Raw genomic sequence first — 23732 nt, forward strand, 5'->3', positions numbered from 1 at the left:
CTACATAATATTATTAAATGATGTTCTAATGGTAGACCTATTAGCCTATAATATATCATTTTATCTTGTGGTAGGCACAGATCTATCTCACATAGTATTTCAAGTTTAGTAATATTAATATTCTCATTTTATAATGAGGAAACAGATGCTAAAGTTGCCAAAGTCACATAGCATTGGGACTGGAGCCCAGGAACTCTATGTCCTGAATCCATGCACACAACCAGTGTGTAATGCAGTCTCTGGGATAGGAAAGCTCCATTTTCATTTTTTGCTCTTTATGAACCACAAGGATGATTTCGTGGCAAGATGAGCTCAGTGTTATAAGGATGTGAAGTTGCTGTTGTTAAACAAAGATTACTTTATCTAGTAGAAAGGTCACAGGCTGGTGTCCAAGTCAGGACCTGGAGGCCTCTTTACAGTAGGAGCCAAGCTAAGACGTAGGGCTCAGGCTCTCTGACCACGGCTCCATGATCTCAGACAAGTCATGACATATCTTCAGTGACATGGTTGTGGTTCCTCTGAGTTGTCTTTATTTAACCTTATTTGGCACCTTTCCTCAATAAAAACCTGTTACAGTTTGAATAGCATCATAATCTCTCACAGTTTTAGATTGTCTAAGACCTACCTTATAAAGGACACTTTTCATCATATTCATATTATAACAAACACAAATAGATTATGTTTTTATTAATGTTTGCTAGTGAAAATAAAATCTGGATGAGGAACGAGTTACAATGTTATTTAAATTTCAGAAGAAGTTTTTGGTTATAAAATCTTCCTGAATTACATAAAACTGTGTACTCTCCTGGATAATTAAAATTTTGACCTTAACTGTACAATGATAGGGACAGTGAGACAGATCAGTAGCTGGGTGAATGTGAGTGAGATATTTTTATGGTGTACCAACTACACTAGAACAGGTGCCAAAATATTTCTTAAAAATTTTTTGGGGGCCAGCGCCATGGCTCACTTGGTTAATCCTCTGCCTGCGGTGCCGGCATCCCATATGGGTGCCGGGTTCTAGTCCTCGTTGCTCCTCTTCCAGTCCAGCTCTCTACTGTGGCCCTGGAGGACAGTGGAGGATGGCCCAAGTGCTTGGGGCCCTGCACTGGCATGGGAGACCAGGAAGAGACATTTGGCTCCTGGCTTTGGATCAGCGCGCAGCACCGGCCATTGCAGCCATTTGGGGAGTGAGCCAATGGAGGGAAGACCTTTCTCTCTGTCTCTCTCTCTCATTGTCTATAACTCTACCTGTCAAATAAAAAAGTAAAATAAAACAAAAAATAATTTTTTTTAATTTACTTTCGTTTTATTTGAAAGGCAGAGAAAAACAGAGACAGAGATCTTCCATCTACTAGTTCAGTTTCCAAATGCCTGTAACAGACAGGGCTGGGTCAGCCCTATGCCAAACCTAGAACTCAATCTGGGTCTCCCACGTAGGTAGTAAGGACCAAGGTACCTGAGCCATCATCTGCTACTTCCCAAGATGTGCATCAACAGCAACATGGATTGGAAGCAGAGGACTTGGGACTTGAACCAGTCACTCCACTGTGGGATATGTGAGTCTCAAGTGGCATCCTAACTGCTGGGCCAAACACTTGCCCATGCTAAGGGAGTTCTGAAATCTGTTCTGGATTTCCTATTCTATTTAATTTTAAGTTGGTGCTTTTAAGTTTTCATAGCCAGCAAAAAACTAATCTTGAGCACTAAGGATCCTAACTAAGAAATTATTTAGGGAATCATTCTGCTGATGTTTTAATGAAAAATAATTTATTTATATCTAGTCTCTGAAAAATATATTCCCTATATCCACCATAAAATAATAAAGAGCAATGTCAAAGTATAAGGCAGGGCAAAAAAAAAAAAAAAAAAAATCTACCAGAGCCGGTGTCATGGCACAGTGGGTTAAGCTGCAGCCTGTGATGCCAGCATCCCATATAGGCACCAGTTGAGTTCTGGCTGCTCCACTTCTGATCTAGCTAATGGCCTGAGAAAAGCAGCCCAAGTGTTGGGCCCCTTCCACTCAGATGGGCATGGAAGAAGTTCCTGGCTCCTGGCTTTGGTCTGGTCTAGCCCCAGACATTGAAGCCACCTAGGGACTGAACCAGTGGATGGAAGATCTCTCTCTCTCTTTCTCTCTCTCTCTCTCTCTCTAATTCTCTAACTCTCTCTCTCCCCCTCTCTATGTATATCTCTGACTTTCAAATAAATAAATAAATAAATAAATCCTTAAAAAGGAAAAAAGAAAACCTGTGTAAGTGCAAATCTCTCTTTAAAACATTTGTAACAAAATCTCTTTGTTGCCTGTTCCCCCCGCCCCCCCCCCCCCGCCCTGTTGCTCTGTTGGGACCAGGGAACCTCGCCCAGCAGCGGAACCCCAATAAAAGCCTGTGAATTAAAAAAAAAATCTCTTTGCTCTTCAGTCTCCCTTTCAATCTACTTATGTTTTTTTCCTTTAAAGTTTTTGGTTGACTACAAAAGCAAAACATGGTTGGAAGAGAAAATACAGGAAAGTATACCAAAAAGGTAGAATCACCTGGAATCCTATCCAGAGATAAGTACTTATAACATCCCTGTGAAATTAAATTAAGGGTTAAGCTGTCGCCTGCCACACTGGCATCCCATAGGAGTGGTTTTGAGTCCCAGCTTCTCCATTTCTGATCCAGCTCCTTGCTAATGGCCCAGGAAAGTAGAAAATGGCCCAAGTTTGGGGGCTAGAACTGTGGTGCAGCGAGTTAAAGCCCTGGCCTGAAGCGCTGGCATTCCATGTGGGTGCTGGTTCTGGTCCTGGCTGCTCCTCTTCTGATCCAGCTCTCTGCTGTGGCCTGGGATAGCAGTGGGGGATGGCCTAAGTGCTTGGGCCCCTGCTCCTGCCTCCTGGCTTCAGATCAGCTCAGCTACGGCTGTTGTGGCCATCTGGGGAGTGAACCAGCAGATGGAAGACCTCTCTCTCTCTGTCTCTACCTCACTCTGTAACTCTTCTTTCAAATAAATAAAATAAATCTTAAAAAAAGAAAAGAAAAGAAAAGAAAGAAAATGGCCCAAGTAACTGGACTCCTGCATACACATGGGAGTTCCTGGCTCCTGGCTTTGGTCTGACCCAGCCATTTGGGGAGTGAATCAGTGGGTGGAAGATCTGTCTCTTGTTCTCTCTCCTCTCTCTTTCTTTGTAACTCTGCCTTTCAAATAAATAAATACATTTTAAAATTAATTACTCAAAGTCCCTTAGGATCCATAATCAATAATGCTTTTTTTACTCACTACTCTCAAAAGCAAGCCAATTCCTGTTCTGATTCTCTTCTTTATTTTTAGAGAGGTCAAGCCTGTCTTTTATTTATTTTTTTTCCCTACTGCATAAATAGTAGCTTTCCTCTACAAGCAAAACCTTCATTTCAGGACAGAGGTTTTCTTTCTGGTGGCTGCCGGGAGCCATCTCACGGATCTCGCCGAGGGAAGCTCCAGGGACCTGACTTTGAACTGACTCTTTGGCTCTCTTACCTGACCCTCACCAGAGGGTGGAAGGGGCTTTCGCTTTCTTAAGGTGAAGCTGGTGGATGCCTGAACTTTTCCAACGGTCATGTTTATTTTGAGGCAGAGCAACCCACATAAAAGTGAACTTTGATTATATAAAAATAAGGTACATGTTCATGAGGTACTTTTGGAGTCTGTTTCAGTTTTTATTGTTATCTGTTATACAAGGTTAATTGTTTAACAACAATTAGATTTCATCACAGTGCATTTATGTCCTAATTGGGAACAATGAAAGTCTACATAAACAGCAAACTTTATAGATGTATTTCCTACAGATGCATTTTCTTTTTACCTGAGGTTAAACTTTAAACATTATTACTCGTCCATACATATATCAGTCCTGGATCTGAGACTATTTGCTTTGATTATATTTAATTGTAAAGTTCTTTAATTGTGTTAATAGCATATATCAACATCTTCTTCAGATAAGGTAAACAAGAGGACTTCAAAAATAAAATATAGGGCTTAATATGTTGTTGAGCAGTTTAATACGAACTGTAATTATCATTTGCTTCCTTTTAGTATCAGGATTTGCAAAAATGATTTAATGCACAGACTTACCTTGGAAGAACTCGTTCTCCAGGACTGAAATATCCCATGGAGGAGGAATGGCACCGCCCTCTCTCATGACTGCTGGGTTGGGGACAAAAGCACGGTCAACAGGTTGATTTTCCAGGGGTGAATTGACTATTTTTGCCTGTTAATTTAAAAGTAGAAGACATGAGATTATTTCTAGACATTCTTGAACCAGAGTATTCACATGTTCCCACAAGAATGTCTCAAGCTTAAAAGCTCTTGTCTAAGGATTACAAATCAGTTTTCCTAACCTATAATTTATTTACTTCTCAACTTAAAAAGTTTCCTTATTTTTTCCATTTGCAACTTATGGAGGTCTTCTCTGTGCCCTTGCCCTACATTAATTTTTTTGATCATCTGTCATCAGGCAAGATACTGAGCCTCTCTCTGACAAAGCTTCCTGCCAGTTTACACTGCACAGCACAGGCTTTATTTTTTTTTTCTTTTTAAAAAGATTTATTTCTTTATTTGAAAGTCAGAGTTACACAGAGAGAGAAGGAGAGACAGAGAGAGAGAGAGAGAGAGAGGTCTTCCATCTGCTGGTTCACTCCTCAATTGGCCGCAATGGCCAGAATGCACCGATCTGAAGCCAGAAGCCAGGAGTTTCCTCTGGGTCTTCCATGTGGGTGCAGGGGCCCAAGGACTTGAACCACCCTCTACTGCTTTCCCGGGCCACAGCAGAGAGCTGGATGGGAAGAGGAGCAGCCGGCGCCCATAAGGGATGCTGGCACTGCAGATGATGGCCTCACCCACACTATGCCACAGCGTCAGCCCCAACACAAGACATGCTAAGGGAAGACTTCTAAGTGACAGGAAACTGACCTCTGTTGAGTTGGCAGTGTTGTCTATAAGGACCCAATGGGCCAGGATTTTGGATATCCTAACATTGTGCTTATTCTATCAGGATCCTGTTAGCTGAAGCTTATGACCTTGATGGACTTAGAATACCCCGTGTTTCTATCCAGAGATCATTTAGAATGCCAATTTCCCCTATCACCACCACCATAAGGAGTTGATTGAATACTTCTGAAACAAATGGACTGAAAGTATTTTTCTTCCTAGGCCGTCGCTAGTTTTAAAAGGCTTAGGAAAATGATACAGAACTAATTTACTTGCTTAAATAGCAAATGTCTACCGATTTCTTCAAATCCAGTCATTGCCCTACTTTCAAGCTTTAATTTGCCTTCATAACCTCAGGGGAATTATCCACTCCCACACTTTCACTCTCTTTTGCCAAAACTCTGTTTGCATTTCCTCTGTCAAACTGGCTCAGTCACTCATGACTCCACCTTAAATCACCCTGCACTTGCCCTTGAACAAGGCTGGCCACCTCCCTTTTAGTCTCTTTAGCTTCAGCTCCTGATGCTGCCCAGGCTCTGACTTCAAATCCCTCTGCTCAAGTTTCCCCTTTCTCTCTGGTGTTCACTGTCAGGTTTCATCTCCTCTCCGATGCCCAAGATCATCTAACCTTTCTTTCTTTTTTTTTAATCTTTTTTTTTTTTTTCCATCCGATGGTTCACTCGCCATTTGGCTGCTATGGCCAGAATGCACTGATCCGAAGCCAGGAGCCAGGAGCTTCCTCTGGGTCTCCCACACGGGTGCAGGGGCCCAAGGACTTGGGCCATCTTCTACTGCTATCCCAGGCCATAGCAGAGAGCTGGATCAGAAGAGGAGCAGCCTGGACTAGAACCGGCACCCATATGAGATGTTGGCGCTTCAGGCCAGGACGGTAACCCGCTGTGCCACAGCACTGGCCCCAATCAATTGTGTTTTGCAAGCAAAATTTTGTCAAATCCTTTTCCAACTTCCATATAAGCCTTTCCTCCTGTCTTCCTGCCAGTGTCCTGAACTCCAAGCTCACTGCTCAGTTTCCCCAAATCCTTTTTCTCCGCTGCTTCTCTTGGAAAACAGCAACTCATCCTTGAAAGTCCAGTTTATATATCACCATCTCTGTGAGCCTAACCCCAGCAGAGCTGCTCTCACGGTATTTTAGGCACCCCGATACAGCGCCTTCCATGTCAGGCTCGGTGCTGCCTTCCCACTGAGACTTTACTGTACTCTTCTCCCTTCCTCCCACCACAAAGTTCAGTCTCCTCTCTGATCTAGGAAACCAAGGGTTCAAAGATACACGAACTGAGGCCCTGGCAGTGGGCCAACCTCTAAAATGCCAAAGAAAAAACAGTATTTGCCTTTTTATCACTGGCACCTAGTATGGTGTCTAGCATATAAGAGGTGACTAATATCCAATCCTATTCTCCCAATAACATTTCTCTCTTCTGGACTTCTCTAAAACATTTTTGTGTACTCATTTGCTCTCCTTACATTTGAACAAAATTACACATTTATTCAGGTTTTAGTACTTTATTTTTTATATCTTCTCTCATTGGATCCTTAAAACAGATTTGTAGGGGCTGGCGCTGTGCTGTAGTGGGTAAAGCCGCCACCTGCAGTGCCGGCATCCCATATGGGTATGGATTTGAGTTCTAGCTGCTCCACTTCCGATCCAGCTCTTTGCTATGGCCTGGGAAAGCAGTAGAGGATGGCCCAAGTCCTTGGATCCCTGTACTCACGTGGGAGACCCAGAGGAAACTCCTGGCTCCTGGTTTCAGATTGGCACAGCTCCGAGCATTGCAGCCAATTGGGGAGTGAACAAGTGATGGAAGACCCTCTCTCTCTGCCTCTCCTTCTCTCTCTGTGTAACTCTGACTTTCAAATATAAATAGATTTTTTTTTAAAGATCTCAGTTGCATTCTCAAATATAGTACATAAAATAAACCAAGCAGGGGCAAACATCAAGGCACAATGCATTAAGCCTCAACTTGGGTCACATGCATTCCATATTAGAGTGCCTGGTTTCAGACCTGGTACCTCCACTTTTGATCCAGCTTTCTGCTAATGCATCCTAGGAAGCAGCAGATGATGGCTCAAGTGCGTGGGCCCCTGACACCCATAGGAGAGACCTGGATGGAGCTCCAGGCTCCTGGCTTTGGCCTGTCCTAGCCCTGGTTGTTGTAGGCACTTGGGAGTGAACCAGCAGATGGAAGATGTCACAGTCTCACTCTCTCACTGTCTCTCTAGCTGCCTTTCAAGTAGATGAAAAGAAATACATAAACAAGCTTAAAAAAAAAAAAACAAGCTAAGCAAAATGAGGCATTTTACACAGCTCCAATTCACTCTAGTGACACTGTACTGATACTGTCTGCAATTAGGACATGGCTAGACAAACATGCCTTCTGTCACAGAGTAACCTTAGTTTAATTGAGAGGCACCTAGGCAGCCAAACCTGCAGAACAGCTGTGGGAGCTGAAACCTAAGCTCACTGATGTTATCAAATGCCTTAGTAAAGTCAACACATTAATTTTTCAAGGTGTTCCTTAATTTGTTCTGTGTCTGTTTTCCGACACAGGTCATATCCTCCAATGTAACTTGTTGCTTGAAATCACTGATTCATTTCTTCTTTCAGTTACGGGGTATTCAGGTTGGGTCAGGCAGTGGGGATGCACAGGTGAGTGTGACACTGACTCAGAGAGCTCACACAGGCCCAGCATGCTAAGTGCATCCTGGAGGAGTTCCTAGGACCACAGGGCTGTGCTATTAGCACCAAATAGTAGGCTCCACCAGAATTTGTTCAGAGATGAGGAGTGATCAAGTGGCCCAGGTCATCAGTTTTGCTCCTATTCTCAAAGATGGTGACGACTTTGACTTTGGATTCTGCATCTGAAAGGAGATAGTTCTCAACTGAAGGCCATTTGTTCCCCAGGGACTATTTGGCAATATCTCGAGATAGAGATACCAAACATCCTACACTCCAATATACAGGGCAGCTCCTCCCAGCTGAGAATTATCTAGCCCACAATGTCAGTAGTGCTGAAGTTGAGAGAAACCATGGTCTACATTATCTTTAAGTTCTTTCTACTTTTAAAAATTTTGTTTTCTGAAACTCCTTGTGTTTTGTGTTTTTTTTTTTTTACAGCTTATGCAAGTGTTTAATTAATAGCTTTTTTTTTTTTTTCTGAATGGAAGGTCATTTAATAATGTAGTACAATCTTCCATAAAGTCCTGGATCTCCCTTGTAGCATTCCTACCAGGCTGCCAACTAAGTAATGGGAAGCTCACTGCTTCACATCTTGGCAGGAGTCCCTGGGGCTTATTTTAGATACTACTTTCATTATTTTATCTTTTTTAAAAAAAATCATTTTACTTGAAAAGGAGAGACAGAGACAGAGAGAGGTTCCCCAACCGCTGGTTTATGCTCCAAAGTCCACAACAGTCAGAGCTGGGCCAGGCCAGAGCCAGAAGCCAGGCACTCCATCTGAGTCTCCCAAGTGGGTGGCGGGAGCCCAAACACTTGAGCCATCCTCTGTTGCCTTCTGGGATGCATTAGCAGGAAGCTGGGTGAGGAGTGGAGGCACCAGGACTCAATCCAGGACTTTGATGAGATGCAGCTTAACACCCTGGGCTGGAATACCTGCCTCTCTCCAATTTTTTTTTTTTTTTTTAAACAGGCAGAGTGGATAGTGAGAGTGAGAGAGAGAGAGAGACAGAGAGAAAGGTTTTCCTTTTGCCATTGGTTCACCCTCCAATGGCCGCCACAGCTGGCGCGCTGCGGCTGGCGCACTGGCATACCGCACTGATCCGAAGCCAGGAGCCAGGTGCTTCTCCTGGTCTCCCATGGGGTGCAGGGCCCAAGCACTTGGGCCATCCTCCACTGCACTCCCTGGCCACAGCAGAGAGCTGGCCTGGAAGAGGGGCAACCGGGACAGAATCTGGCGCCCAGACCGGGACTAGAACCCGGTGTGCTGGCACCGCTAGGTGGAGGATTAGCCTATTGAGCCGCGGCGCCGGCTCTCCAAATGTTTTATAAGAGAAGTCTTCAAAACAATTATAGAAAATGAAATGTGTTTTATTAGAAGACAACACATAGATTTAAAAAATTTTGCACCAAAGTAAACATATCATAATTCCCCCTCTCTATGAACTTTTTGTAATACCCTTGTAGGTATTAACTGAGAATACTAATCTCTGGTTTGGGTTTCAATTGTTTTCCCTAAAGTTATTCCATTTTAGATAGACTTGCTCTGGGCAGTGAAATGGTTAATGCGAGTGACAATCAAGAGTGTCAAAGAAAGATCCGGGGAAATCCATAGACTGGATTTTCAGATCCAGAGAATGCCAAAACAGCACTATTTTATAATTTTTAGGCATTTGCATTGCTTTTTATATTCTTCACCTATTTCCGGTTCCTTGGCTTTCCAGTGGGAGAGGAGGGTCATCTGAGCACTTCTCCCAGGAAGCCTGGGAGTACAGAAGTGTCCGGCAGCAAGCTCTGTCCTCTGGGCAAAGCTGCCTGTGGAGGCTGTGCTGCTTTAGTCTTCACTGGCTAAAGGAGAACCTGTGCAAGTGGCAAGTCATTGAGGGCCATCGCAACAGGGCTGGGGCTGATGAGCTGCCCACATTATTCACTCTTGGCTGTGGAATTATAGAGTTCCCAGTTTTTAATCACGACTCTACCATTTACTAGTATTCACTTGTCCATGATCTTTAAATGCTCTAAACCTCAGTTTCTCCATATTTAAAATAGGCACAATAAGGGTATCTACCTCACAGATTTTCTCTAGGGGTTAAATGAGACAGTCATTATGAAGAGCCTGGTTGATGATCCATTATTGGCTATTAAGAGGAACAGTGGGGGTGCTGGTGTCATGGTTGGGCAGAGGCACAGACAGGAGAGAAACATGTCAGTTTCATTGTCCAGACAGAAGCAGCATTCCTCTGAGGGGGAAAGGAGGCTCACTTTGGTTTCTTACATAAAGAACCTTGTTTAGATGCACTCCTCGCCAGAATTCTAGTCTCTGCTCTTGGGGGGCGGGGGGACAGAGACAGAGACAGAGACAGAGACAGAGAGACTAGAACCAAGGTTGTAGGCAAAAGAAAATGCCTCTGTCCTGCTCCTGCTTTCTGAGGTTCCTTCCAAGACTCTACGTTTCATCTCTAAACCACATGAGTTACTCAGAAAGTCAGAGGCATGTCTAGATTGAAAGTGAAGACTGGAAAAGCAGAAAGGAAAACTCACAGCTTCACCATCTCAAAAGTATGTGAACACATTAGTAAATTTAAACTTAAGCCCTTACTGGAATACCATGCTGGGTCAATCTCTACATGGACATGTTCTGGTCAAATATATCTTTCCCCTCAATGGTTCCTTTGAATACAAATGATGATCCGACTCAGAAAGCACCCAGTCTGGACTCACGCTGCCTTGCAAAGTGGTTGTGGCTGCTTCTGGCCTCTTCTTTTGTCCAACCCTTTAGGGCTACACGGGAGTGACATGGTCTTACTCCTTCCTGACAGAGCCTACTGTTTGTGCATTGTGGTGACAAAGCAACTGGAAATCAACCGTGATTGGGAAACTTTGTACTGTGGAGGAGAAGGCTCAGCTTCTAAAGTGCATTCACAACTGCATTCTTAGGTGGCCACCAACCTGGGGTTTCATCAACTGAGTATCTTGGCATAGCCTGCAACTCCCTGGCTACTCACCGAAGTGGTTCCCTTCACAGTGACAGAAGGTTCTACACAGTCATCGCACCTGTGGAAAGAATTTCAAATAATTTATTTCAAGAAGAACTTAGTTTTTTTTTTTTTTTTACAAGGAGAAAAATCAGCACATTTACCATTACATGTTAATATCTTAAGATATGTTCCTAATTTACTGTAGAAGGATATTTCTTGGTTAGTGCGTCATTGAAAAAAATTTCAGAAAGCTTTTCCTATGATTTTTTGGAATCAATATTTGATTTTTGCCAGTCAGGTAGCCAAGAAAAAATTATATGATTGTGCATTTGTATTTGAGCTTAGCATAAAAACATCACAGCAAAAAAGATCACATTTGTTAAGTGTTTATGTCAGGTACTTGTTCTCATGCTTCAGATATACGTTCACTCACTTAAATGTATCACTCTCCTGAGGGAGATATAAAATGCTTCTAGTTTGTAGACAAGAGATTGCAAGTACAAAAAAGTTAGAATACATGGCCCAAGGTACACAGTTACAAGCTAGAAGTTGGGCACAGGCTATCTGAATCCAGACTCTTCCTTCTTTTTATTTCCTTTTATTTATTTATCTTTAATTGATACATAATTATACACATTTAAGGAGTTCCATGTGATATTTCCATACTTGTATACCTTGTGCAATGCTCAACTCAAGATAAGCCTATCCATGCAAACATTTGTCATTCCTTTGTGGTCAAAACACTTAAAATCCTTTCTTCTAGCTTTTTTGAAATACACAGAACATTGTCATTATCTGTCATCACTTTACTGTGCAACAGACCACCATAACTTATTTTTTCTAATTATACGGCCCTCTTTTTTTTTTTTTTTTTTAAGATTCATTTATTGGAGGCCAGTATTGTGGCATAGAGGATTAAGCCTCCACCTGTGAAGTTGACATCCATATGGGTGCCGGTTTGAGATCCAGCTGCTCTACTTCCAATCCAGCTCCCTGCTAAAGCACCTGGGAAAGTAGCAAAAGATGGCCCAAGTGCTTGGGTCCCTGCACCCGCATGGGAGACCTGGAAGAAGTTCCTGGCTCCTGGCTTTGGCCTGGCCCAGCCCTAGCAGTGTCACCCATCTTGGGACTGAATCAGTGGTTGGAAGATTCTCTCTCTCTTTCTCTCTCTAAATCATTAGCTTATTTGAAAGGCAGAGTTTCAAAGAGAGAGGGAGAGGAAAGAGAAATAGAGAAATCTTCCATCCTCTGGTTCACTCCTCAAGTGGCAGCAATGGCCATGGTTGGGCCAGGCTGAAGTCAGGAGCCTGGAACTCCATCTGGGTCTCCCACTTGGATGGCAGAGGCCCAAGCATGTGGGCCATCTTCCTCGGCTTTCCCAGGTGCATTAGTAGGGATCTGGACCAGAAGAGGAGTAGCATCAGCACCTGTATAGGATGTTGGCATTGCAGTCTTTTGTTTAACCTGCTGCACAGCAGCCCTAGCCCCAGGGGCCTTCTCTCTTAACCAATATGGTGCACAGACTCTTGCAAATAGGAAACAGATTTTCTGTTTATATTTACTTTAAAGAGCAATTAAGTCAAGATCAGATTTAACAATCTACAAGAAGGTTGTTTACAAGGTAAACCCAATTAAAATTGCTTAAGGATATTTAGTTTTATAAAGATGATTGATTAGCTTATGATGAAACATTTTGGACGTGAACAAGTATGATTTTACTGTTTATTTTACTTCCAAATTCAGAGAGAGAGAGCATGTGAAAAATTTATAAGACCTAGTTCGAAAATTGAGATAGATTTTGGTCTTTTAAATCTATAATCCTATGTTCAGGGATCTCTGAATGTTAGATCAAGATTTTATAGACTATGACTCAGAGCTCTGTCTAAAATCAGGCCCTCTCCTCCACGACAGAATAGCAAAGGGAACCTAGAGTCCGGTGAATTGGGACTCTCAGGTCAGTCAAAAGTGGCAAGGTACAGTTGTCTTTCATTCAAACTCCTACTGCTTTCTGTTTCATGCAAGTTCTGCATAAAACCTAGCAGACTGGTGTGGTGCAGTGGGTTAAGCTGCCACTTGCAATGCTGGCATCCCATATCGGTGTGCTGGTTTGAGCTCTGGCTGCTCTACTTCCAATTTGTCTTCCTGCTAATGCACCTAGGAAAGCAGAGAAGATGGCCTGGATACTTGGGCCCTGCCATCCATGTGGGAGACCCAGATGGAGTTCCTGGCTCCTGGCTTTGGCCTGGCCCAGCCCTGGCTACTGCATCATCTGGGGAGTGAACCACTGGATGGAAGATCTCTGTTTCTTCCTCTCTCTGTTGCTCTTTCAAATAAATAAAAATAAGTAGATAAATAAATCTTTTTTAAAAAACTAAGAGGTCAAATAATTTTGTAGTTTAAAAAACAACTCATTAATAGAGTACCTAAAATGTAATGTATTAGAGTGAAATGGACATTTTGAGATTCGATGATTGTTTACTGCCTTTGTCTCTTCCATTGAGGAACAATTTTTTATTCTCTTCATACTATTTGTTGAACTCTTTTACTTAGTGTAGGATTAACTATACAATCATTAAGTAACCTGAAAACAGATTTTTGTAAAAATAATGAGTGGCCGGCGCCACGGCTCACTAGGCTAATCCTCCACCTGCGGCGCTGGCACCCCAGGTTCTAGTCCTGGTTGGGGCGCCGGATTCTGTCCTGGTTGTTCCTCTTCCAGTCCAGCTCTCTGCTGTGGCCCAGGAAGGCAGTGGAGGACGGCCCAAGTGCTTGGGCCCTGCACCCCATGGGAGACCAGGAGGAAGCACCTGGCTCCTGGCTTTGGATTGGCACAGTGCTGGCCGTAGCGGCCATTTGGGGGGTGAACCAACGGAAGGAAGACCTTTCTCTCTGTCTCTCTCTCTCACTGTCTAACTCTGCCTGTCAAAAATAATAATAATAATAATAATAAAGAATGGGAATGTGAGAGGGAGGAGGAGGGGCTGCAGCATTAATTGAAACGATGATGGGGGAAGTATCACTATGTTCCTAAATATGTATATATGAAATACCTTAAATAAAATTTTAAAAAATAAAAAAACAACAAAAAAACCTCATTTGTATTTTACAGTTTACTGTAAATTCCAAACAGAAATTGAAATTAATGTCATGGACTTTCTTCACATCACTCCAAAATATTACCTCTACTAATAACAGCTACGAGTTAAATACAAGTTGAATATTCTTGAGCCAAAATGCTTGAAATCAGAAGTGTTTAAGATTTCAGGTTTTTTGGACTTTAGAATATTTGCATACACATAATGAGATATCTTAGGGATGGGACTCAAGTCTAACCATGAAATTCATTTACGTTGCTATACATCTCACACATAGCTCGAGGGTAATATTTTTAGTGCTGCTGTGAATGTTCTACTTGAGGTGTCTTGTGAGCACTCAAAAAGTGTCAGATTTTGGCACACACTGGACTCCAGATTTCTGGATTAGAGCTGCTTTTACTTTTTTTTTTTTTTTTTTTTTTTTTTTTTTTTTTTTTTTTTTTATCTTTTATTTAATGAATATAAATTTCCAAAGTACGACTCATGGGTTACAATGGCTTTCCCCCCCATACCGTCCCTCCCACCCACCACCCTCCCCTTTCCCACTCCCTCTCCCCTTCCATTCACATCAAGATTCATTTTCGATTATCTTAGTATACAGAAGATCAGCTTAGTATACCTTAAGTAAGGATTTCAACAGTTTGTTCCCACACAGAAACATAAAGTGAAAAATAATAGATGATTTTTTTTTTAAATGATGATGAAATCAGATCAGACCTATTGTCATGTTTAATCCCAGTGAGAGTCAAGTTGGGAATTGATAGTTTCTTTTCTTTTTCTTTTTTTTTTTTTTTTTAACAGAAGATCAGTTTAGTGTACATTAAGTAAAGATTTCAACAGTTTGCACCCCCATAGAAACACAAAGTGAAATATACTGTTTGAGTACTAGTTATAGCATTAAGCCTCAGTGTACAGCACATTAAGGACAGAGATCCTACATGAGGAGTAAGTGCACAATGACTCCTGTTGTTGACTTTACAAATTGACACTCCTGTTTATGGCATCAGTAATCTCCCTATGCACCAGTCATGAGTTTCCAAGGCTATGGAAGCCCCTTGAGTTCTCCGACTCTTATCTTGTTTAGACAAGGTCATAGTCATAGTGGAGGTTCTCTCCTCCCTTCAGAGAAAGGCACCTCCCTCTTTGAAGACCTGTTCTTTCCACTGGGATCTCACTCACAGAGATCTTTTTGCCAGAGTGTCTTGGCTTTCCATGCCTGAAATACTCTCATGGGCTTTTCAGCCAGATCCGAGTGCCTTTAGGGCTGATTCTGAGGCCAGAGCGCCATTTAGGACATCTGCCATTCTATGAGTCTGCTGAGTATCTCACTTCCCATGTTGGATCACTCTCCCCTTTATTTATTCTATCGGTTAGTGTTAGCAGATACTAGACTTGTTTATGTGCTCCCCTTGACTCTTAGTCCTTTCATTATGATCAATTGTGAACTGAAATTGATCACTTGGAATAGTGAGATGGCATTGGCACATGCCACCTTGATGGGATTGAATTGGAATCCCCTAGTATGTTTCCAACTCTACCAATTGGGGCAAGTCAGCCCGAGCATGCCCCAAATTATACATCTCTTCCCTCTCTTATTCCCACTTTTATGTTTAACAGGGATCACATTTCAGTTAATTTTCAACACTTAAGAATAACTGTGTGATAATTACAGAATTAAACCAGTCATATTAAGTAGAACAGACAAAAAAAAAAAAATACTATGAGGGATAATGTATTAAGTTGTCCATTAGCAGTCAGGGCTATGCTGATCAAGTCACCATTTCTCATAGTGTCCATTTCACTTCAGGAGGTTTCCTTTTTGGTGTTCAGTCAGTTGTCACCGATCAGGGAGAACATATGGTATTTGTCCCTTTGGGACTGGCTTACTTCACTCAGCATGATGTGTTCCAGATTCCTCCATTTTGTTGCAAATGACTGGATTTCGTTGTTTCTTACTGCGGTATAGTATTCTAAAGAATACATATCCCATAATTTCTTTATCCAGTCTACCATTGATGGGCATTTAGGTTGGTTCCAGGTCTTGGCTATTGTGAATTGTGCTGCAATAAACATTAGGGTGCAGACCGCTTTTTTCTTTATCAATTTAAACTCCTTTGGGTAAATTCCAAGGAGTGGGATGGCTGGGTCGAACGGTAGGGTTATATTCAGGTTTCTGAGGAATCTCCAGACTGATTTCCATAGTGGCTTAACCAGTTTGCATTCCCACCAACAGTGGGTTAGTGTCCCTTTTTCCCCACATCCTCTCCAGCATCTGTTGTTGGTAGATTTCTGTATGTGAGCCATTCTAACCGGGGTGAGGTGAAACCTCATTGTGCTTTTGATTTGCATTTCCCTGAGTGCTAGTGACCTTGAACATTTTTTCATGTGCCTGTTGGCCATTTGGATTTCCTCTTTTGAAAAATGTCTATTGAAGTCCTTGGCCCATCTCTTAAGTGGGTTGTTGGTTTTGTTTTTGTGGAGTTTCTTGATCTCTTTGTAGATTCTGGTTATTAACCCTTTATCTGTTGCATAGTTTGCAAATATTTTTTCCCATTCTGTCGGTTGTCTCTTCACTCTCCTGACTGTTTCTTTTGCAGTAAAGAAACTTCTCAATTTGATGCAATCCCAATAGTTGATTTTGGCTTTGACTGTCTGTGCCTCCCGGGTCTTTTCCAGAAATTCTTTGCCTGTGCCAATATCTTGAAGGGTTTCTCCAATGTTCTCTAATAACTTCATGGTGTCAGGTCGTAGATTTAGGTCTTTAATCCACGTTGAGTGGATTTTTGTGTAAGGTGTAAGGTAGGGGTCTTGCTTCATGCTTCTGCACGTGGAAATCCAGTTTTCCCAGCACCATTTATTGAATAGACTGTCCTTGCTCCAGGAATTAGTTTTAGATCCTTGATCAAATATAAGTTGGCTGTAGATGTTTGGGTTGATTTCTGGTGTTTCAATTCTGTTCCATTGGTCTATCCATCTGTTTCTGTACCAGTACCATGCTGTTTTGATTACAACTGCCCTGTAGTATGTCCTGAAGTCTGGTATTGTGATGCCTCCGGCTTTGTTTTTGTTGTACAAGATTGCTTTAGCTATTCGAGGTCTCTTGTGCCTCCATATGAATTTCAGCATCATTTTTTCTAGATCTGCGAAGAATGTCTTTGGTATCTTGATTGGGATTGCATTGAATCTATAAATTGCTTTTGGGAGAATGGACATTTTGATGATGTTGATTCTTCCAATCCATGAGCATGGAAGATTTTTCCATTTTTTGGTATCCTCTTCTATTTCTTTCTTTAAGGTTTTGTAATTTTCATCGTAGAGATCTTTAACGTCCTTGGTTAAGTTTATTCCAAGGTATTTGATTGTTTTTGTAGCTATTGTGAATGGGATTGATCTTAGCAGTTCTTTCTCAGTCATGGCATTACTTGTGTATACAAAGGCTGTTGATTTTTGTGCATTGATTTTATATCCTGCCACTTTGCCAAACTCCTCTATGAGTTCCAATAGTCTCTTAGTAGAGTTCTTTGGATCCTCTAAGTACAGAATCATATCGTCTGCAAAGAGGGATAGTTTGACTTCTTCCTTCTTGATTTGTATTCCTTTGATTTCTTTTTCTTGTCTGATGGCTCTGGCTAAAACTTCCAGAACTATGTTAAATAGCAGTGGTGAGAGTGGGCATCCCTGCCTGGTGCCAGATTTCAGTGGAAATGCTTCCAACTTTTCCCCATTCAATAGGATGCTGGCTGTGGGTTTTTTATAAATTGCTTTGATTATATTGAGGAATGTTCCTTCTATACCCAATTTGCTTAGAGTTTTCATCATGAAAGGGTGTTGAATTTTATCAAATGCTTTCTCTGCATCAATTGAGATAATCATATGGTTTTTCTTCTGCAGTCTGTTAATGTGGTGAATCACATTGATTGATTTGCGAATGTTGAACCATCCCTGCATACCAGGGATGAATCCCACTTGGTCTGGGTGGATGATTTTCCTGATGTGTTGTTGCATTCTATTGGCCAGAATTTTATTGAGGATTTTTGCATCTATGTTCATCAGGGATATTGGTCTGTAATTTTCTTTCAGTGCTGCATCTTTCTCTGGCTTAGGGATTAAGGTGATGCTGGCTTCATAGAAAGAATTTGGGAGGATTCCCTCTTCTTCGATTGTTCTGAATAGTTTGAGAAGAAATGGGATTAGTTCTTCTTTAAATGTCTGGTAGAATTCAGCAGTGAATCCATCTGGTCCTGGGCTTTTCTTTGTTGGGAGGGCCTTTATTACTGTTTCAATTTCTGTTTCAGTTATGGGTCTATTTAGGTTTTCGATGTCTTCATGGTTCAATTTTGGTAGATTGCATGTGTCCAGGAATCTATCCATTTCTGATAGGTTTTCCTGTTTGCTGGCATACAGGTCCTTGTAGTAATTTCTGATGATTCTTTTTATTTCTGTGGTGTCTGTTGTTACGTTTCCTTTTTCATCTCTGATTTTATTGATTTGGGTCTTTTCTCTTCTTTTTTTAGTTAGCTGGGCCAATGGGGTGTCAATTTTGTTTATTTTTTCAAAAAACCAGCTTCTCGCTTGGCTGATTTTTTGTAATGTTTTTTTGGATTCAATCCTGTTAATTTCTTCTCTGGTTTTAATTATTTCTCTTCTCCTACTAGATTTGGGTTTGGTTTGCTGCAGTTTTTCTAGGTCCTTGAGGTGCGCTGAAAGCTCATTTATTTGGTACCTTTCCAATTTCTTGATATAGGCACCTATTGCTATAAATTTGCCTCTCAATACTGCTTTTGCTGTATCCCATAAGTTTTGATATGTTGTGTTGTTGTCTTCATTTACTTCCAGAAAGTTTTTGATTTCTCTTTTGATTTCTTGAATGACCCAGTGTTCATTCAGGAGCATGTTGTTCAGTCTCCATGTGTTTGCATACTTTCTGGGGTTTCCTGAGTTGCTAATTTCCAGCTTCATCCCGCTGTGGTCTGAGAAGCTGCATGGTATGATTCTAATTCTTTTAAATTTGCTGAGATTTGCTTTATGTCCTAGTATGTGATCAATCCTAGAGAAGGTTCCATGCGCTGCTGAGAAGAATGTGAAGTCTGTAGATGTAGGGTTGAAAGTTCTGTAGATATCTGTTAGATCCATTTGGGCAATAGTGTCAATTAAATCTGCTGTTTCCTTGTTGATCTTCTGTCCGGATGATCTGTCTATTTCTGAGAGTGGAGTATTGAAGTCCCCCAGTACTATTGTATTGGAATCTAAATCTCCCTTTAAGTCCCTTAACATATCTTTTAAATAGACCGGTGCCCTGTAATTAGGTGCATATACATTTATAATAGTTACATCTTCCTGTTGAATTGAACCCTTAATCATTATATAGTGTCCCTCTTTGTCTCTCTTAACAGTTTTTGTATTAAAGTTTATTTTGTCTGATATTAATATGGCTACACCTGCTTTTTTTTGGTTTCTGTTGGCATGGAATATCTTTTTCCAACCTTTCACTTTCAGTCTGCATGCCTCTTTGTTAGAGAGATGTGTTTCTTGTAGGCAACAAATAGTTGGGTTGTGTTCTGTGAGCCAGTCAGCTAAACGGTGTCTTTTAACTGAAGAATTCAGACCATTAATGTTCAATGTGACAATTGATACGTAGTGACTTTGCCCTGCCATTTTCCCGGAAATATTTTCTAGTATATGCTTTGAGCTTCCCATGCTCTTTTACTGGTAGGTGTTCTTCCTTTCCCTTCTTTCATATTGATGGCCGTGTTTCTGTGTTTCTGAGTGTAGCACATCTTTAAGTATCTTTTGCAGGGCCGGACGAGTGGCCACAAAGTCTTTCAATTTCTGTTTGCTATGAAAGGTCTTTATTTCACCTTCATTCACAAATGAGAGCTTGGCAGGATATAATATTCTGGGCTGGCAATTTTTCTCTCTTAGCACCTGTGCTATGTCTCGCCATTCCCTCCTAGCTTGTAGGGTTTCTGATGAGAAGTCAGCTGTGAGTCTGATTGGAGATCCTCTGAGAGTAATCTGACGTTTCTCTCTTGCACATTTTAGGATCTTTTCTTTATGTTTCACTGTGGTAAGTTTAATTACCACGTGTCGTGGTGAGGATCTCTTTTGGTCATGTTTATTGGGGGTTCTATGAGCTTCCTGTACTAGGATATCTCTGTCCTTCTCCAAACCTGGAAAGTTCTCTGCTAGTATCTCACTAAAAAGGCCTTCCAATCCTTTCTCTCTCTCCATGCCTTCAGGAACTCCTAGAACTCGAATGTTGGTTTTTTTAATAGTATCCTGTAGATTCCCAACAATATTTTTCAGGTTTCTAATTTCCTCTTCTTTTCTTTGGTTTGACTGTATGTTTTCCTGTGCTCTATCTTCTAAGTCCGATATTCTCTCTTCTGCTTCACCCATTCTGTTTTTAAGGCTTTCTAATGTGTTTGTCATTTGATCTATTGAGCTCTTCATTTCATTTTGATTTCTCTTGACTATTACACTTTCCTGTTCTACTAGTTTCTGAGTTTCATTTTGACTCTTCCTTAAAATTTCATTTTCACGAGAAAGATTTTCAATCTTGTCCATTAAGGATTTCTGTAGTTCAAGGATTTGCTTTTGAAAACTTCTAAATGTTCTTATCATAAATTTTTTGAAATCTGTATCTTGCATTTCTTCTATCTCATCATCTTCATACTCTTGGCTTGGGGTGTTTTGCTTATTTGGAGGCATCATAGTGTCATCGTTGATCTTGCTCCCTCTATTTCTGTGTTTGTTACTCGGCATAGTTAATTCTTCTTGCGTCACTGTGCGCTTTTTTTTTTTCTTTTTTTTTTTTTTTATACTGTGTCCGTGTTAAGTGGACTGCCTGCTGTTGGAGGAGCCTTGGAGGCTTGAGATGGGTGGGGCCTGAGAGCTCTGCCTGGTTCTTCCAGGTTAAGGGTGTGCAAAGGTGACACCCTCAGGTTATGCGTGGTAAATCTCTCTCTTTTTATTTATTTATTTATTTTATTTATTCAGGGGGTAAGTAACACTGCAGGGCAGGGCTGTGCAGAATTGATGGTATTTAGCTTCCAGTCTTTGGCTCCTCTGGACTCCCACTGGGTTGCCTAGGCTACTGAATTGTAGTGACTCAGTTCCTTAACTCTCCCCCACTGATATGTAAATCCAGAGCGCAGGCCTGCTCTTTGTCTCTTGGGAATTCTTCAAGTCTTGCAGGCTTGTAACCTTTGCAAGGTTAGGGGGAAGAGAAACCCCGAAGCTTTTTTTTTTCCTTCTTTCCGGTAGTGAGTTTGCTGCACTTTCCGGCCCCCCTCTAGATTCTGACCCCCGTTTCCCCACCAATGTCTCGGGTTATTGAGCTCACCTCCCCTTCCAGCGCCGATGTGTGGACTCGGAGCCCTGAGCGTCTCAAGTCTCCCCGCTGTTTACTGTGTGGCGTGCACTCTCCTTGGAGCACTGTTGCGCAGACCCTGGGGCTTCTGCGGCTGGGTCCCGCGACTTTGCTTCCGTGCGGTGGGCGACCTTGTTCTCCCAGTAGGTCGTCCGATTCACGCCTGCTCCATTCAGAAGGGTTTCCCCTGCAATTTTTGTTTGGTTCTATTTTCTGCGGCTACCGTAACTCCCCTTTTATTAAACTAAATTTTCCCGGACTATCAGTGCGCGCCCTCACTATTCCGCCATCTTGGCTCCGCCCCTCTGCTTTTACTTTTATTCCTTCTTTATGTGCACATTTATTGAGCCCACATTCTGCCTACATTAATGTATTATTTGGAGCTTTTTGGAGAAAACAAATACGACTGAGGCAGGGATGCTTTTTTCTGGAAGGTTTCTAGTTTTTCACTTATTTGTTTTGAGATTTATTTATTTGTTTATTGAAAGGCAGAGTTCCAGGCCGGTGCTGCAGCTCACTAGGCTAATCCTCTGCCTGCGGCGCCAGCACCCCTGGTTCTAGTCCCAGTTGGGGCGCCGGATTCTGTCCCGGTTGCCCCTCTTCCAGTCCAGCTCTCTGCTGTGGCCCAGGAGTGCAGTGGAGGATGACCCAAGTGCTTGGGCCCTGCACCCGCGTGGGAGACCAGAAGGAGCGCCTGGCTCCTGGCTTCAGACCAGCGCGGCGCGCCAGCCGCAGTGCACCAGCCACAGCGGCCATTGAGGGGTGAACCAACGGAAAAGGAAGACCTTTCTCTCTGTCTTTCTCTCTCACTGTCCACTCTGCCTGTCAACAACAACAACAACAACAACAACAAACGAAAGGCAGAGTTCCAGAGAGAGAGGGAGAGAGAGAGAGAGATGTACCATCTGCTGGCTCACTCCCCAAATGGCTACAACTACCAGGGCTGGGCCAGGCCAAAGCCAGGACCCAGGAGTTTCATCTGGATCTCCCATGTGGGTGGCAAGGGCTCAAGGACTTTGGCCTTCTTTTGTTGCTTTCTCAGGTGAATTAGCAGGGAGCTGGATTGGAAGTGGAACAGCAGGGACTCAATCTGGCACTCATATGGGAGGCCGACATTGCAGGTAGTAGCCTAACCCACTATACCACAATGCTGGCCTCTCTCTGAGAATTTTTCACTGTAGAAAAGAGGGCGGCATTGTGGTGCAGCAGGTTAGGCTGCTGCCTGCAATTCCAGCATCTCATAAGAGTTCTGGTTCAAGTCCAAGCTCCTGGCTTCATCCTGGCCTGTCAACAGCTATTGTCGCCATTTGAGGAGTGAACCAGTAGATGGAAGATCTCTCTCTCTCTCTAACTCTTCCTTTCAAATAAATAAATATATCTTAAAAAAAAGAAATGATTAGACATATAGAAAGCCAAAGAACTTATATATGTAAAATGCACTGAAAATGCAAAGAGGCTAAAAGCACTTATTGGAGATGAACAGGGAAGGAGAAAGCAGGAGGATGGCAGTGGAACTGTACAAGAGGCTAAAGAACAACAGGAGCAAAAGCTTGGCGATGGCGGTGCTGCAAGGGAGGCAAGCAGTTCAGTTTGCCCGGAGCTAAGAGTGCATGCCAGGTTGTGAAGGTTCTTTCCAGAATCCTGCTGTGCTGCCACCTTCAGAGCAGCTCCCCATAGCCCAACACTCACCAGCTCACCAAGCTCCTTAGCTGATTTGGAGTCAGTGCAACAGGACAGATGGGTGGAAGATGTGACTAACAAACCAGAGGATGCCTGGCGCATATTCAAGACAGAGTGCCACCAAGTGCAAGCGTGTGCACCTGTGAGTGTGCACTGTTGTGTGTGCCACCGTGGACTCAGGCAGGAGGTGACGGGACTCAGCTGCCCTAAAGGTCAAGAGTCTTTGAATTCATTCCCACCAGCTAATTTGTTTCTAATGGGAATGGCTTCCCTTGTAGATGGAATTAAACCAACAGTAGCATCCTGTAACCCTTGCTGGTGCAAGCCCTCTGGCTATGGCCATTTCATGGGATACCAGGACACCACATCTTCTGCATTTATTCCCAATCCTTCCGATGACATGTCTTAGAGATATACCCCCTTCTTAAATCATTCAGCCTAATGTTAAACTTTCACAATTTTTTCTTCTGGATTCTCTTCCATCCTCCATACCACCAATAGAAAGCTCTGACTAAAATGCAAATTTGATCTCATAAACCCACTGTCTAAAAATCTCACAAAGTACTGCCCAAAATATTCACATGATGCAGGCTTCTTTCTGGTGAACCTGCCAGACGATCCTCACCCTTCAAGCCTCATCTCCCGACACTCTACTCCTCTGTAAGTACCTGTCTTCTAGGCTCATCAAATTCATGGTAGCTCCACGATTCTCTTTTCTTTCCATGCCTTTGTAGACACCATTCAGAAATTCTCATCCAAGAGAAGGGTAGGGCTCAAGAATAGCCATTTTTAAACCAGAATCCTGGATTACATTCCTGCAGGTGTCGGTGAGGTGTACTTTCCCCCCTGAGGAGCTCCATCTGGGTAGCCAAAGGCAGTTTGGACAGCACGCATCCAACAAAAACTCCACACTCTCCTTCTGTTTCGCTCCTTCCTAGCCAACCAGTCAACAACTACCTGTCCTTCTT

The 23732-nt window shown here is 42.4% G+C and overlaps 1 protein-coding gene across 5 annotated transcripts in view; it reads right to left on the minus strand.

Annotated features, from left to right (window-relative positions):
* Positions 1 to 23732, minus strand: part of EXPH5 (exophilin 5) — a 116046-nt gene that overhangs the window by 9785 nt on the left and 82529 nt on the right. For all 5 annotated transcript variants that reach the window (XM_051819906.2, XM_051819900.2, XM_008261801.4 and 2 more), the window contains 2 exons: positions 10645 to 10693; positions 4093 to 4228 (listed from right to left, as the gene is read on the minus strand). In XM_051819906.2, the coding sequence (XP_051675866.2) occupies positions 4093 to 4228; positions 10645 to 10693 (185 nt within the window). The remainder of the gene's footprint in view (positions 1 to 4092; positions 4229 to 10644; positions 10694 to 23732) is intronic.

The sequence above is a fragment of the Oryctolagus cuniculus genome, chromosome 1 (assembly GCF_964237555.1).
Source record: "Oryctolagus cuniculus chromosome 1, mOryCun1.1, whole genome shotgun sequence".
NCBI lineage: Eukaryota > Metazoa > Chordata > Mammalia > Lagomorpha > Leporidae > Oryctolagus > Oryctolagus cuniculus.